A 13,936-nucleotide genomic window follows, 5' to 3' on the forward strand; every position below is an offset into this window, starting at 1 on the left:
TTCAAAATTTTACCTCAAAATGAACTTAATTTACTTTCCATTCAGTTAGTAATTATGGAAAGCAGTTTTAGGTGAAGTTCAGATATTTTTGAACTAATTCAGTGAACTTCATTGAACTGAACTAGTTCATTCGAAGCACTGCTGCTCATTTCCAGCTGTCGCTCTGCTCTTTGGCCAGTCGGAAATGGACAATTTTGGTAACAACACCTCTTCTTTAGAACACTCTCCAGCTGTTCATTTTCCAGCCCTCTGCTGCTAACTTCCAGAGAGAATTTGAAGATGTCGTCCGTCTCTTTCGCTTGAATTTATAGTTTCTGAATTGTTTGTTGATTGTTTTATCTGTTGCTGCTTTAATATTTTATATTTGTCATCAACCTCGTGAATGCTTGCGATTAGCAGAGATATCAATATTTTAAATAAATATGATGACGTGGGAAGGCAATTCTATAAGAAATAGGTGCCACAAGATGCTTTCGCCTTTTTGGGCTGTTCCCAGAGATTAGAACTCCATCCCTAGAGAAGCTAGTCTGGCTTCCTCCTTGCTGTCCTTCCATCAGCAGGTGAAGACTTCCTTTTCCCAACAGGCTTTTTGGGAACAGACTGCTCTTTGTGAGGGGGCTGGTACCGTTTTATTTTTTATTGTAAATATATGTATGATTTGAATAGATTATGTATTCATAGAATCATAGCGTTGGAAGAGACCCTGATGATCATTTAGTCCACCCCCTGCAATGCAGTAAAATGCAGCTGTCCCATATGGGGATCGAACCTGCAACCTCGGTGTTATCAGCACCATGCTCTAACCAACTGAGCTATGCTGAAACATATATATAGTTTTAATTCTGTCTGTGTTTAATTGTTCAATTTTTTTATTTGTAAGCCGCCTTAAGTCCCTGTCAAAGTAAAAATTGGGTTATAAATAAACAAAATAATACTAATACTAATACTACTACTACTAATAATAATAATAATGGATACTTTCTATTTGTAGGTTAGATAAATGCCCCAGTTCTGGGGGCTTATCTGCTCCGCGAACATTGCCCATTAGACAAGACTATTACTCAGCAGCAGCAATTTGAAATACTGAACAGTAAGAGGTTTGCCCACAGCCTTTCCATTTAAGTCGTTGCCTGAGGTTTCATCTTTTGCCCAACGTGGCTCTCGAACCCACGACCCTGAGAGATGGAGAATCTGAAGGCAGCCCTGTTTAGGGGAGTTTTTAAATGTTTGGTGCTTTATCGTGTTTCTGATATTCTGTTGGGAGCTGCCCAGAGTGGCTGGGGAAACCCAGCCAGATGGGCGGCGTAGCCTATAAATAAGATGGTGGTGGTGGTGATGATGATGCCTCAACGGAGGCCTTGAGAGTTTTAAAAAATCCTGGACTTGAGAAGAATCTAACAATGAACCTAATATGGCACGAGGCGCGCAGCAAATAACAATTTTGAGGCGCCTCCAGGGTCCCCCCCTATTGCGCGCCCCTAGGCTTGGATGCGAACGCACAAGTATCTGCCTCGCGAATAAACGGAAAGTCATAGAGGGCTGGAGGATGGGGTTGGAGAAATGAAATAAAATGATGGTGATGATGCCTGTGTTAAGGACGCACCCCCCTTCATTCTATAGCGTCCTTTTATTTTATTTATTTGTTTAGAAAAAGGGAACCAATGCGCATACCGGAACCCCGGTGCTGCGGGGTGAGGTTTCCGGCCGGAGCTTTAGCCCCAGCCGTACCTCCTCCTCCTTTCCTCGCGGCTGCCGAGGCCGCTTCCTTCCTGACGCCATTTTAGCTTGATCTTTCCCTTGCCTCTCTCCCCGTCTCTCTCTCCGCGGCCTCCTCGCGGCCGCCTGCCCTCCCGCCCCCGGCCATGTCCAAGCGCCACCGCCTCGACCTCGGGGAGGACTACGGCTCCAACAAGAAGCGGCTCGCCGCCCCCGATGGGTAAGGAGGAGGAGGAGAAGAAACGGCGGAGGCGGAGGCGTCCCGCTCGTCGCCCGGAGAGCACATTCCTGCTCTCCGGCTCCCTCGGCGCCGTTGTTCGGCGAGGAGGCCGCGCTGGGCGGAGGGAGGGAAGGAAGCAGGAGGGGAGCCGGCGGCGCCGAAGGCAGGCGGGCCCTTTCTCCCACGCCGGACGCGCTTCGGCCTCCCTGGAGGAGGCTGGCCCGTAGCCAGGCCGGGCGGCCCCTTTGTGTCCCTCGGCCTCGGTCCTGCCAAGCCTCCTTTTCCGCGCGGGCTCCGAGCGCGCCCCCGGCGGCTCCCTGCCTGCTCGCTCTTAAAACCGCCAGTTCTTCGTTGCGTCTGCTGCCGCCGCTATTATTATTATTATTATTATTATTATTATTATTATTATTATTATTATCTCCCTCACGACGAAAAAATGCAAATGAGAATCGGCTAAAATATTGGGGGTGGGGGGGGAGAGACATAATCGATCTCAAGACTCTGCACACGCGCACCGTCTGAATGACCATCCACTTTAGGAGCACCCAGCCTCCTTAAATATTTTAATTTTTTTGGTGGGGGTGGGGTGGGGAAAGAAAGGGACCTCGGCCCTTAGGAGTTGGCTCTTATGATGAGAATATGAAATGCATAATAAAACGAAAGTTTTGTGTTCCCCACATTACCCCCCCCTCCACTGCCATATCTGCTTCAAGCACCAACGGCCAATTAAGACACCAGCAGGGTTTAAAAAAGCACATGGTTTTGTGTTTCTCTGTTGTGGGACTACAATTCCCATCATCCCTAACCAAGCAAGATCAGTGGTCGGGGGTGGGGTGGGGGGAGTTGTAGTCCCCACAACAGCTGGGCGTGGGCAAGTTTGAGATATAATGAATTGTAGGGGGTGTTGCGTACAGATTGCGCAAGTTTTATGGAGGAAGGCTGTCGTGGGAAGACCAGGGTTCAGCCTCTATTCCATATGCAGCTGGGAAATGTTTAAAAATCTGGAGAGCCACTTCCGTTTCAGTGGACACAACACTGACCGGGGTGGGGAATAGATTATTGTTCTAATAAAGGGTAGCTTTGTTTGGCTTTGTTTTTCTTTTTTGTGCTTTGGAGACAAGCACATTTTGTAGATAGGAGCCCACTTCACCCAGTATTTTAAGTTACGTTGTTGGGAGTGCAGCCATCATCGTCCCTGACCATTGGGCCATACTTGAATGGGTCTGATGGGAGCTGCTACCGTGTTTCCCCTTTTTAAAGACACCGTCTTATAACTTTTTTTTCATCAAAATACACAGGGTGGCTTATTTTCAGTGGGTGTCTTATTTTTTATTACCGGTACTTTTTATTACCTTATGGTCTCCTCGGCCGGGCCACGCCGCTGACTCGGGGCGCTGCTGGGCGCTGTGTGCAGCACTACTGGGCTCTGTGAGCACTCGGCGCTGCCTGCCTTGCCTGTCTCCCTGTTTCTGTTTAGGGCTGGAGGAGGGTGCCAGGTTTCTTCCACCAGCCCCATCTCTTCCAGATGTTGCGGCAGATGTGCCCGCAGCCAGGCTCTGTGGGCAAGCCAGTTTTGCGTGTGTGTGGGTATTTTAATGTGAAACGCAAACACAGTACAGTATGTCAGTAATTGCAGAGTCCTTTTATTGAAGGGGGGTGCAGGACTGCTGCTGCTGTTCCCCAAAAGCTGGGGGTGGGTGGGTGGAGACTCGGATTATAGCCTTGGGTTGCTTTTGAACTGGAGAGCCGTTTCTGGTGCAAAGCATTTGCCCTGCTGTGGGCAGTGCCTGGGTCTATTTCTTGCGTGCTGGGGGTGGGGCGGGGGTAGGCATAGGATTTTTGGGGAGCTGGCAGGGGGTAGGTTATGGGTACCTATAGGGCCAAGAAATAACAACAGCAACAGCCATCTTTTTTTGCCTGGGGCTTGCAACTCCCTTCCCCCATCCGCTCCAGGCGAAAGGATTTCTAGATGAAAGAATCAGGCTTATTTTAGAAAAAATATATCATATATCATATATCTATATCTATATATATATATAAGATTTCGTTTTTTCAAAAAAGTGGACATGGGCAAGAAATGTGTCTTTCGCTTGTATCCTCCCAAAAAGGTCGTTTCTTGACAAGACCTCAAGGAGCTCTAGTGCAGGTTAAGGCAGCTGGCCTGGGAGCGTTTTGCGCGAGGCGTCTCCTGCTTCCGCGCGATCCTCAAGCCAAGCCTTCCGTTCCAGCTGATCTTCTGGGCGGTCGCAGATCCACTATTTACACCCGGTCGGCCCTTTCGTCTCCTGCTCAAGAGCCTTATACCAGTAAATTAAGTCCCGGGGTTGGGGGCAGAGAGCAGCCCGTCAGGTTTTCGCGTAGCCTCCTAGAGAGAGGCGCTGGCGGCAGCCGCCGTCTCCGCGCGTTCCAGCAGCCGGCGCTGCGGGGTGCTCCTGAGCGCTCGCCGCGCTCCAGCAGTCGGTTCCAGGCGGCGGGGAGGCAGGCCTCCTCGGCCGGGCCAGGCGAAGGCCGCTGGCTCAGGTAGTCCGCCCGGCCCGGCAGGGCGCTCCAAGCGCTCGACGCTGCAGAGCGCTCTGCGCGCTCCACACTGCAGCCGCCAGTTCCGGGCGGCGGGGAGGCAGGCCTCCTCGGCCAGGCCAGGTGGAGGCCGCTGGCTCAGCTGTTCCGGCCAGCTTGGCAAGGCGCTCCAAGCGCTTGGCACTGCGGAGCGCTCGGAATGCTCCATGCTGCAGCTGCCGGTTCTGGGCGGTGGGCGGCAGGCCGCCTCGGCTGGGCCAGGCGGAGGCAAGACCGCTGGCTCGGGCGCTCTGCGCGCTTGCCGCTGCAGCAGCAGCCGGCTCCAGGCACCGAGCTGGCAGGCCTCCTGCTGCTGCCGCAGCCGGTGTTCTGAGTCCCACTGGCTGGCTGGGGCGCTCGGCGGTCTCGCTCCACACGGCATGGAGGTACGTCTTATTTTCGGGGTGTGTCTTATATTCGCAAATCTTTAAAAATCCTGCCATGGCTTACTTTATGACTACGTCTTAAAAAAGGGGAAACACGGTAATAGCTGCTATTACTGCTAAGTTCACTCAGGAACCTTTGGTGAGGGACTTTGTTGAAGTACTGTACAGGCTATGACTTTTATGTGCGTTCTCATGGTGGGCTTACATGTGGGCTCACCCGTGGGGGAGGGGGTCAGGATCGTTGCCTGTATTTAATGTCCACTGGATAACATCTGCAACACCGCCAGGATATGGATGTTATGTTGTTTTGTGTAGGTTTGTACGGCATATACTGGGCATTTTCCTTTTGAAGGTCACTTTATTCATGAACAGAAACATTTTCATATGTTGCAAAGCATTTGTTGCACAGATTTTGCACAGGACCATGGTTATGTCTGACACTGAAGTTTGATGTTGACGCCAGTCATCAGGGCTCTATGAATTCTTTTGAGGGAGGCTAGTAACACTGTGTCCTGGAAGCGTTGGGGGCAACCTTTAATAATAATAATTCTGCAAAGATCTTTTCATAAATGGAGAAAAGCTAGGGCAATGCCAATACAGATGGGGGTCTTTGTATTTCAACAGTGTGAGTATTCCATAACACTACTGCCCCCCCCAAAAGCTCACCTCTGCATCACCACAAGCCAAAAATCATTAGGTTGTGGCAAGGCTAATTGGGAACCATTTGATCTTAAACTTAATGTCCCTGACAAGCTATTGGGGGAGGAGGAGGATTCAGTCATTCAGGTAACCTGGTCCAGAATTGTTTAGGGCTTTTTAAGTATATAATATGATCTTGAAATCAGCTTAATGGCTAATAAGTAGTCATTCAGATCCCTGAGGACAAACATGATATATTTTCATAAGGACCATCTTTCAGACCCTGGCATTCTGGATCAGCTGCAGCCTGTGGATCATCCATAAGGAAAGCCCCATAAGGCTTTCACGGTAGTCTAAACATGGGGCATCCAGTAAATGTGTCCAGCAAAATGACACAGTTTATATACTGGGGGAAGCTGGCAATAGGCACTCTTTGCAATGGTGATCACTGTGTGTTTGTTCCATCAGAGGGAGTGCAATCCCATCTAGAACAGCCAAAATGCCTCATTCTCTGACCTGAGAACCACCACCGTGACTCTGACTTAGCAGTATTCAATTTCAGTTTATTAACATAAGTTGGATTGTCAGCTATTGTTCTTGAGTTGGGATAGCCTGGCTTCAGTTGTTCATGCTCTTGTGACCTCCCATCAGGACTGTTGCAGTGTGCTGCTAAGTTGGTAAGACCATGGGTCACCAATCTTGAAAGCGCTGCACTGGTTGCCATTGTGCTACCAGACCCAATTCTAGGTACTTAGCACTAAGGTAAAGGTAAAGGGCCCCCTGACCATCAGGTCCAGTCGTGTCCGACTCGGGTTGCGGCGCTCATCTCGCTCTATAGGCCGAAGGAGCCAGCGTTTGTCCGCAGACAACTTCCGGGTTTAACCCACCTGGGTCCCTAGCACTTGGGTAAAGGTAAAGGTAAAGGGGCCCCTGACCATCAGGTCCAGTCGTGTCTGACTCTGGGGTTGCAGCGCTCATCTCGCTCTATAGGCCGAGGGAGCCGGCGTTTGTCCACAGACAGCTTCCGGGTCATGTGCCAGCATGACTAAGCCGCTTCTGGCGAACCAGAGCAGCACATGGAAACGCCGTTTACCTTCCCGCCGGAGCGGTCCCTATTTATCTACTTGCACTTTGATGTGCTTTCGAACTGCTAGGTTGGCAGGAGCTGGGACCGAGCAACAGGAGCTCACCCTGTTGCAGGGATTCGAACCCCCGACCTTCTGATCAGCAAGCCCTAGACTCTGCGGATTAACCCACAGCGCCACCTGGGTCCCTAGCACTTGGGTACTAAGCCTTAGATGGGTCCAAGTACCTAAAAGAAACCCCCCCTGGAATTACTCGCATGAAATACATGCCCAACAGACTCTGCTGGAGCATATTCCATCCCCCATTGAAATATGGTTGATAATATGCTTGAGAATGTTGAGAGGCAGGTGGAATTTAAAATTCCATCTTGAACACTGATCGTATAGGTCTGCACAGTTTCAGTGATGTAGCTTAAATGTTGAGTTGTGTGTGTGAACTAGGTTGCCTGCCAGCCAGGTTCCTATTATAACTAGGATTGGTGTTTGTTTGGTAAAAAAAAAAAAAACTTGGTTAATGGACCAGTCATATATTCTGAAATATTTTTTTGACGGGGGGACAAGAAGCGTGAGTGGGGTGGGGTGGGGAAGCTGCCAGAGGGTGGTGCCCATGATACCCTCTTAAAATTCCTAGTGACCCGCAGCCCCCAAAGGATTGGGAATCCTTGCTTTTGTACACATACGTGTGTGCTGTGACATCAGAAGTGGTTTGGCTGGAACATTTTAGGCATTTCATCTTCCACTTCAGGCAACTGTCCAAGAGGGTAAAATTTTGACTGGCTAGTACAGGACATGCTGGGTAGCTGACTTGCCTAGACTTGCACCAGTTTGATGGCGGGTTGTATATGTTTTATGCTTCTCTGAATTTTGTATTGTTATTCCTGTTCAGAAATACATGTAGTGTTTGTTTTTTGCTATATTTTTATCCTTCTCCGCCCCCCCCCCGAGGTCAGGTGATAAATGAGCATTTGTCACAGGAAAGTCAGGGAATGTGGGCACATTAATGAGAAACTTATAAAGTTCTGAATGGTGCAGGGCTTGGGAACAAGGGGCTTTCCATTGTACTGTAGCTACCAGATGATACCACAAAAATGTTACTGGCCACTTAGCAAGGACATTCTTAATTTCAGGGAATATTTGATAGTACATACATGTGGCCATATAATAGATGGTTGATTGAATATTGACAACTGATCAGTTCCAACCATTCCACCATGCTATACGGGAGGGAGATGGAACCACAGGGCCTCTCTATCCACTGCTGAAAGACCAGCAGCTTTAGGTTCTTACCAAATAATTCTATTTCAGCTGGTCAGTACAAAAGTTGGTGCCTGAGCATGCTTCCCTCCCTCCCTCCCTCCCTCCCTCCCTCCCTCCCTCCCTCCCTCCCTCCCTCCCAATCCCTTTTCCATTTGTTTGGTGTCTTTTAGTAAGCCTTGGGACAGAGATGAGCAAATGGGCTATTTTGAGGATGCTACTTTCAGACCCACAAGCGGGGGGCAGAGAAAGGAAGAAAAGATGACCCCATCCACTTTTTATTCTGGTCTTGCACCCACTTCTACCTTGAGAGAATGCAGACCTCGACAGAAAAGTGTTTCCTCTCCCTAGTTTAGTGGCTAGCGAAAAGAGGCCAAAATCAAAGTGTGGTGTCAAATCCTCGTTTGGTCTCCAACCATAGTTTAAAAGAATCACACTTCCCCAAAGCTCACAGCTGTTCTTTGTGTTACTGAGAAACCATGATTTCCTATTCTGTTTCAACAGAACCAGTGGGTATGTAGAGGTGGGTAATTGACTCTTCACCTGCTTGTATTGCATGCGGCAATGCCATAGTTTTTGCAGTAGTTCATACTGATGTGGTAATGTTGATGTGCTGCTGTACTAATAGAACAGGGTTCCCAACCTGCGGCCCATGGGCCAGAAGCAGCCCACGGAGGCCGTTTAACTGGCCCATGAGCCGCTCCCGAACCGAGCTGCCTACTTGGCGAGTCCCCGCGCGCTGCGCTAAACTGATGCAGTGCGGGGACTCGTTTCCGTGGCACCGGAAATCGCGTCTGCTCATGCCCAGATGCCAAAAGCAATTTTCGGTGCTGCGGACATGCACAGATGCGATTTCTGGCATTGTGCTGCGCTGGCCTGGCCCACGGAGGATTTCCGCAGGAGTGATCCGGCCCATGCCCGGTAAGCCTTGCCAACCCCTTGTAATAGAACATCCTGAGTCTACTCATTTGAGTTGCACACAACCATACATACATAAACTGGTATAGGTGAAGCAGTTTCTGCAATTGGTCCTATATAGTTTGCTTATTTAAAATATTTCTATACCACTTGGCAGGTGGATCTCACAAAGTCGTTTTGTTTCCTACCAGTGGGGTCCCTTCTTGGACCCACAAGTCCAAATGTGCTTGGCATAGTGACCCATTGTTTTGTTGTCACATGAATTTTTGACCATCGGTCTTCAGCAGCCATTGATTGTGTGCATTTTAACTACAAGGTTGCCTACGGTATTTTATAACCATTACTTGAGGCATCCAAGAAAAAAAAAATACTGAACACCCTTATTAATGTGGAATTTTTTGAAATATTTATAGTGCTTACAAAATTATTCAGTTTTTTATAGGCGTGTAAGAACACCAAGCATCTGATAGCAAGATAATGCTTCATAAGCTTTAAAATATTCTTAAAACATACAGCTCCACAGGCAGTGCTAGATATAGCAAACTTAGAATAAACAGTTTTATTCACTATAAAGTCCATTTTGGCAAGTGTAAGTGGTATGGCTGTGCTTTCATTTTGCCAACAAGTAGGTCAGTGTGGGGTTTGATGATTGTGAGACATAGTCTCAGATCATTATTAATGTACTAAGATAAAGATATTATTTCTTATTTCAACTAAGCAAACTTCAGATTACCCTTGGCTTAACTATTGGCTAATCCTGGCAGTAGATCCAGTGACAGTTTGCCACAAGGTGCTTGTAGAGGGAGTTGTTTTGAGTGACAATAACAGCTTGCCTCTTACGGTGTGAGTATCTTGTGATGAATTGTTACTAGATCTGCTGCCAGTCACCAAGTATTAAAATATAAGACTCAAGCCTTTCTGCTGCACAGTTACAAGTGTTAACACAGCGTTATAATATGCCTTTACCTTTTTAAAAATAATATGCCAAGAAGCTATAAGAGGTATTCATCATACCAGATAAGGATTAAAAGCCATAATTATCTGGCTTATGCTTGTAAAGACTGCAACCCATTTGGAGAGGCATTGCAACCAGCTAGCAGGTTGTGACATACAGGTTGGAAATACTGCTTTAAATGGCTTCAGCAAACAGCTAGAGTGGACTTCATACTTCACATTTGTAACTGCGCACCACCTAAAAAGTAAGGAATAGCACTAACAATATTTTTATGTATGTATGTATGTATGTTATAGCATAAATCAAGGGAAGTTACAGCATCAGTTGATCAATAATATCAAGACTATACTATCACCAGTGTGATACACACTTGTATTTAAAGCAGGGTGGTCATCTTAGTCAGTTGGTTGAATTTGCATAGCAATATAAGCAGAATCTTGCCTTTAGATCATGTATATGTGAGTCTTGTAGTAGCATAATCTTAGGTAATTCCCTCTTTTGTCTGAGAGAATAGTAAAAGCCTCTTTTAAGAAGAAACTTCCCAAGAGAGAAGTTAAAACACCTGCTACCTAATTAATCAGATCAACTTTTTGGTTGGTCAAAATACTTGTGGTAAATTAAATGTTCCCATCTAAATTTAAAGGCATTTTCCTGGAAGTTAATGCCACATATAATATGCATCAGTGGTTTGAAGGAGGTGGGTTGAACTAGGTTGTGCCTCCATCATAGTTAGTTAACAGCAACCGATTCTTTGTTTCATCTACAGTACTTTGTTGAGCTTTTCTCACTTCCTGGCTCTCATTAAACATCTATGGAAAGAACTAAAAGTAGCCCTATTTGGAAAGATGAGGATAAAAACGTCCCCAGGTCTGACTGCTAAGATACACAGTGATATACTCACCACTCGTATTCAATTGCTGTTGATAATATGCTGGTCTATTATGGTGTACAGACTCCTAGTAAGATTTAACAACTTCTTTGTTTCTACCACTAGTCTGCTGTCAAAAACTGGTTGCTTATATGAATACTGTAGTATTTTTGCTTAGAAGCAGATACTCTTTTCCCCATTAGCAGAGAATACACAATACTACCATATACATAGAACATGGGGTTGTTGCAGAAGATGCTATCCCATATCCAGTTGATCTCCCTTGTTCCCATAGCTGGTAGGATTCCTTTTTCTGTGGCATTGTCATATTGTGTCTTCCCCTGACATCTTTGGCTTGAAGTGGGGACAGAGCCAAACACAAATCCTTAGTTTTACAGTTGCTCCCGTGTCTTTAAGCAAATCTGAGTGCAAAAGGCAGGTGGTATTCATTACGAGAATTCTTGGATTGTGGTGCTAGGTAGTATATAGGCTGTATGTCGTTGGATGTGGATGTTCTATTATAACAAATTTAGTATGCAGGAGTGTTCAAGAGATCTATGAATTGGAAAAAAATATCAAACTTGATTTATATCAATAATCTACATATCCACATGACAAGCTTGAATGCTTTTCAGTAGTTTTTCCAGTGATTGTAGACAGTTTCCCTTAAACACAAGACCACTGCAGATTGCCTCTTGAAACAGCCAATTTTGGGTGCATTATAGATGTGTGCTCCATTCATGTGGAGCAATGGTGAAGCCCAAGAACATGGCCAGTGCCCTGGTTGTGCACCCTAGAACACCTGTAGGAATCATGTGCCTTACCAAGGGGTTCAGTTGTAGGTATATGGAGGTTCCTTGGCAGATGTCAGTGTGGAAGGAATTTCCTGGGGTTGGGGAGTTTGAAACCCTGGAACTTACGGTAATTCCTTAGTGCTTATCTGCTTCAAATAAAAAGCTTTCATGCCCTGCATTGGCATTTTCAGACTTGCAAAGCAAGCCAGAACAGAAATTGAATACAATGGAACCTTGGTTTATGAACACCTCGGTTTACAAATTTTCGGTTTACGAACGCCGCAGACCCACCTGGAACGGATTAATTCACTTTCCATTACTTTCAATGGGAAAGTTCGCTTCAGTTTATGAACGCTTCAGTTTATGAACAGACTTCTGGAACCAATTACACCCATGCTTCGGGTTAAGTACGCTTCAGGTTGAGTACTCCGCGGACCCGTCTGGAACGGATTAATCCACTTTCCATTACTTTCAATGGGAAAGTTCGCTTCAGTTTATGAACGCTTCAGTTTAAGTACTCCGCGGACCGTCTGGAACAAATTAATCCACTTTCCATTACTTTCAATGGGAAAATTCGCTTCAGTTTATGAACGCTTCAGTTTATGAACAGACTTCCGGAACCAATTGTGTTCATAAACCGAGGTACCACTGTATCCTAATTTTTATTGGCTTAGTTCATGACAAAGCTGTTCTGAAAACCCAAAATGACTTGTCTGTCCTTGGTTATCATTATCATGGCCAGTCATTCTAGAATATCTTACATAGAGGGAAAGGTAATCTAGAACCAATAGAAACATGGGCTTGCTTATTTCCAATAAGGAAATTTTGTAATAGAGAGCCTTTACTGTGGTTATTTCAATATAACTTATCTTTCTTTGTCCTGGAAATCATTTAGGAAGGATCGAGATCGTGAACGGGATCGCGATGACCGGTCCAAAGACCGTGACAGGGATCGAGATAGAGACCGTGACAGGGAAAGAGATAAGGAAAAGGATTTACGCCCATCAACCAATTCTGCACTCCTTCCTGGTGTTGGGTTGCCACCTTTAAAGCCAGCTGTTCTTCCACAGGGTATTAACCCATTTACAAATCTACCACATACACCTCGTTACTATGAAATCTTAAAGAAACGACTTCAGCTCCCTGTCTGGGAATATAAGGAAAGATTTACTGATATTCTGATCAGACACCAGTCTTTCGTACTTGTTGGTGAGACAGGTTCTGGCAAAACAACACAGGTAAGTTATTTTTCCAACCTTTATTCATCTGTAAAGATTTTGTGGTGTGCGGCAAGTGTTAAATGTTTGGAAGGATTCTGTGAAAGTATTAAGTGTACTAGCAATATTTCAGTGTCCTTAACGAAATTCGTTGTGCAGTGACACATCACTGGTCTTACCCTTTTGAGCAAGATCTGTTTAATGAACCTTTCAGTTGCTTAATGACTAGAAAATGATGTAATGAGATTTCACTTTCCTCCCCCACCTCTGGTAGTCTGTCTGTCTCTTCAGGGTCTGTTACCTTTTCATAAAAGGTTCAGTGATGTTTGAATTGCTCAATACAAGCCTGTGTTAATCTACATATAACCGCTATTCTGGTTACTTGGATGTGGTGGACTTGTTACTGGTAAAGTATGGGAAGGCACTTATTCAAACCGTATTTTTATGAAACTGGCTACTGGCTTAATGGAAAAAACCAATGTATTCCAATTCTTATTCATTGATAGCAACTATATTGCTTTGTTTTATCTCCTTTGAACTTATAAAATGATTGTTCGTTGCCTATGTAGATTGCCATTTGGTTTGTAGTAGTGTTAGAACTAATCCTCTAGAAAGAATTATGTCACTGATACAGGTGTGGAGAACATATTGCTCTCAAAAGTCATAGGTGCAGGGCTCATTGTTCTCTGAGAATTCACATAAAGGACAGTATTTTAAATGCTACACAGAAACAGACTTGTTATAAGAACAAAATATTCTGGTGTATTTGCTCTTAATTTGCAGTGTGTGTGTGTGTGTGTGTGTGTCTCTGTGTGTATCCTCATTTCATCACCTTTGCAACCATTAGTCCTATAGGTATCAGTGAGTGAAGAATTTTCTGTGCTTGGGCCCTTTGTATGTCAAAGGGGGATATTAAGAATCAATGAATTGTAGAGTTGGAAGGAACTAAGAGGGTTATCTAGTCCAAATCTCTGCAAGGCAGGAATCTTAAGAAAACATCCTCATATGCTGGTAAAGGAATGCTTCAGTACTTCATATTCAGTACATTCAGAACTATCAGTTTTGGGGCATAGCCGTGAAGGAAAGAATATGGCCGCTTAAACTTTAAGCTCTACTCCAAGGCCCGGAAAAACAGCTTGGAGCAAGAGCCTGTTGTCCAAAAACACCAAACCTTGAAGAAAGGAGAGAGGAATGCAAAATGATTCAGAAAAGCCGAAAATGAAAGACCTCACTCAATTTTTTCTGCACATAGATAGGAAGCTCACTTCCCCAAGGACACTAATGCAGGCCGAAGCCAATATGGCACCTCCCTCGAAAGAGGTGTGCTC

At 45.7% G+C, this 13,936-nt stretch overlaps 1 protein-coding gene across 1 annotated transcript in view; it reads left to right on the forward strand.

The window, feature by feature from the left end:
- Positions 1–1,758: 1,758 nt before the first annotated feature.
- DHX15 (DEAH-box helicase 15) overlaps positions 1,759–13,936 on the forward strand; it is a 46,149-nt gene continuing 33,971 nt past the window's right edge. Inside the window, exons 1-2 of the mRNA XM_060278958.1 lie at positions 1,759–1,936; positions 12,287–12,629. Coding sequence (XP_060134941.1) covers positions 1,863–1,936; positions 12,287–12,629 — 417 coding nt within the window. The 5' untranslated portion in view covers positions 1,759–1,862. The remainder of the gene's footprint in view (positions 1,937–12,286; positions 12,630–13,936) is intronic.

The sequence above is a fragment of the Zootoca vivipara genome, chromosome 9, assembly GCF_963506605.1.
Source record: "Zootoca vivipara chromosome 9, rZooViv1.1, whole genome shotgun sequence".
Classification (NCBI taxonomy): Eukaryota; Metazoa; Chordata; class Lepidosauria; order Squamata; family Lacertidae; genus Zootoca; species Zootoca vivipara.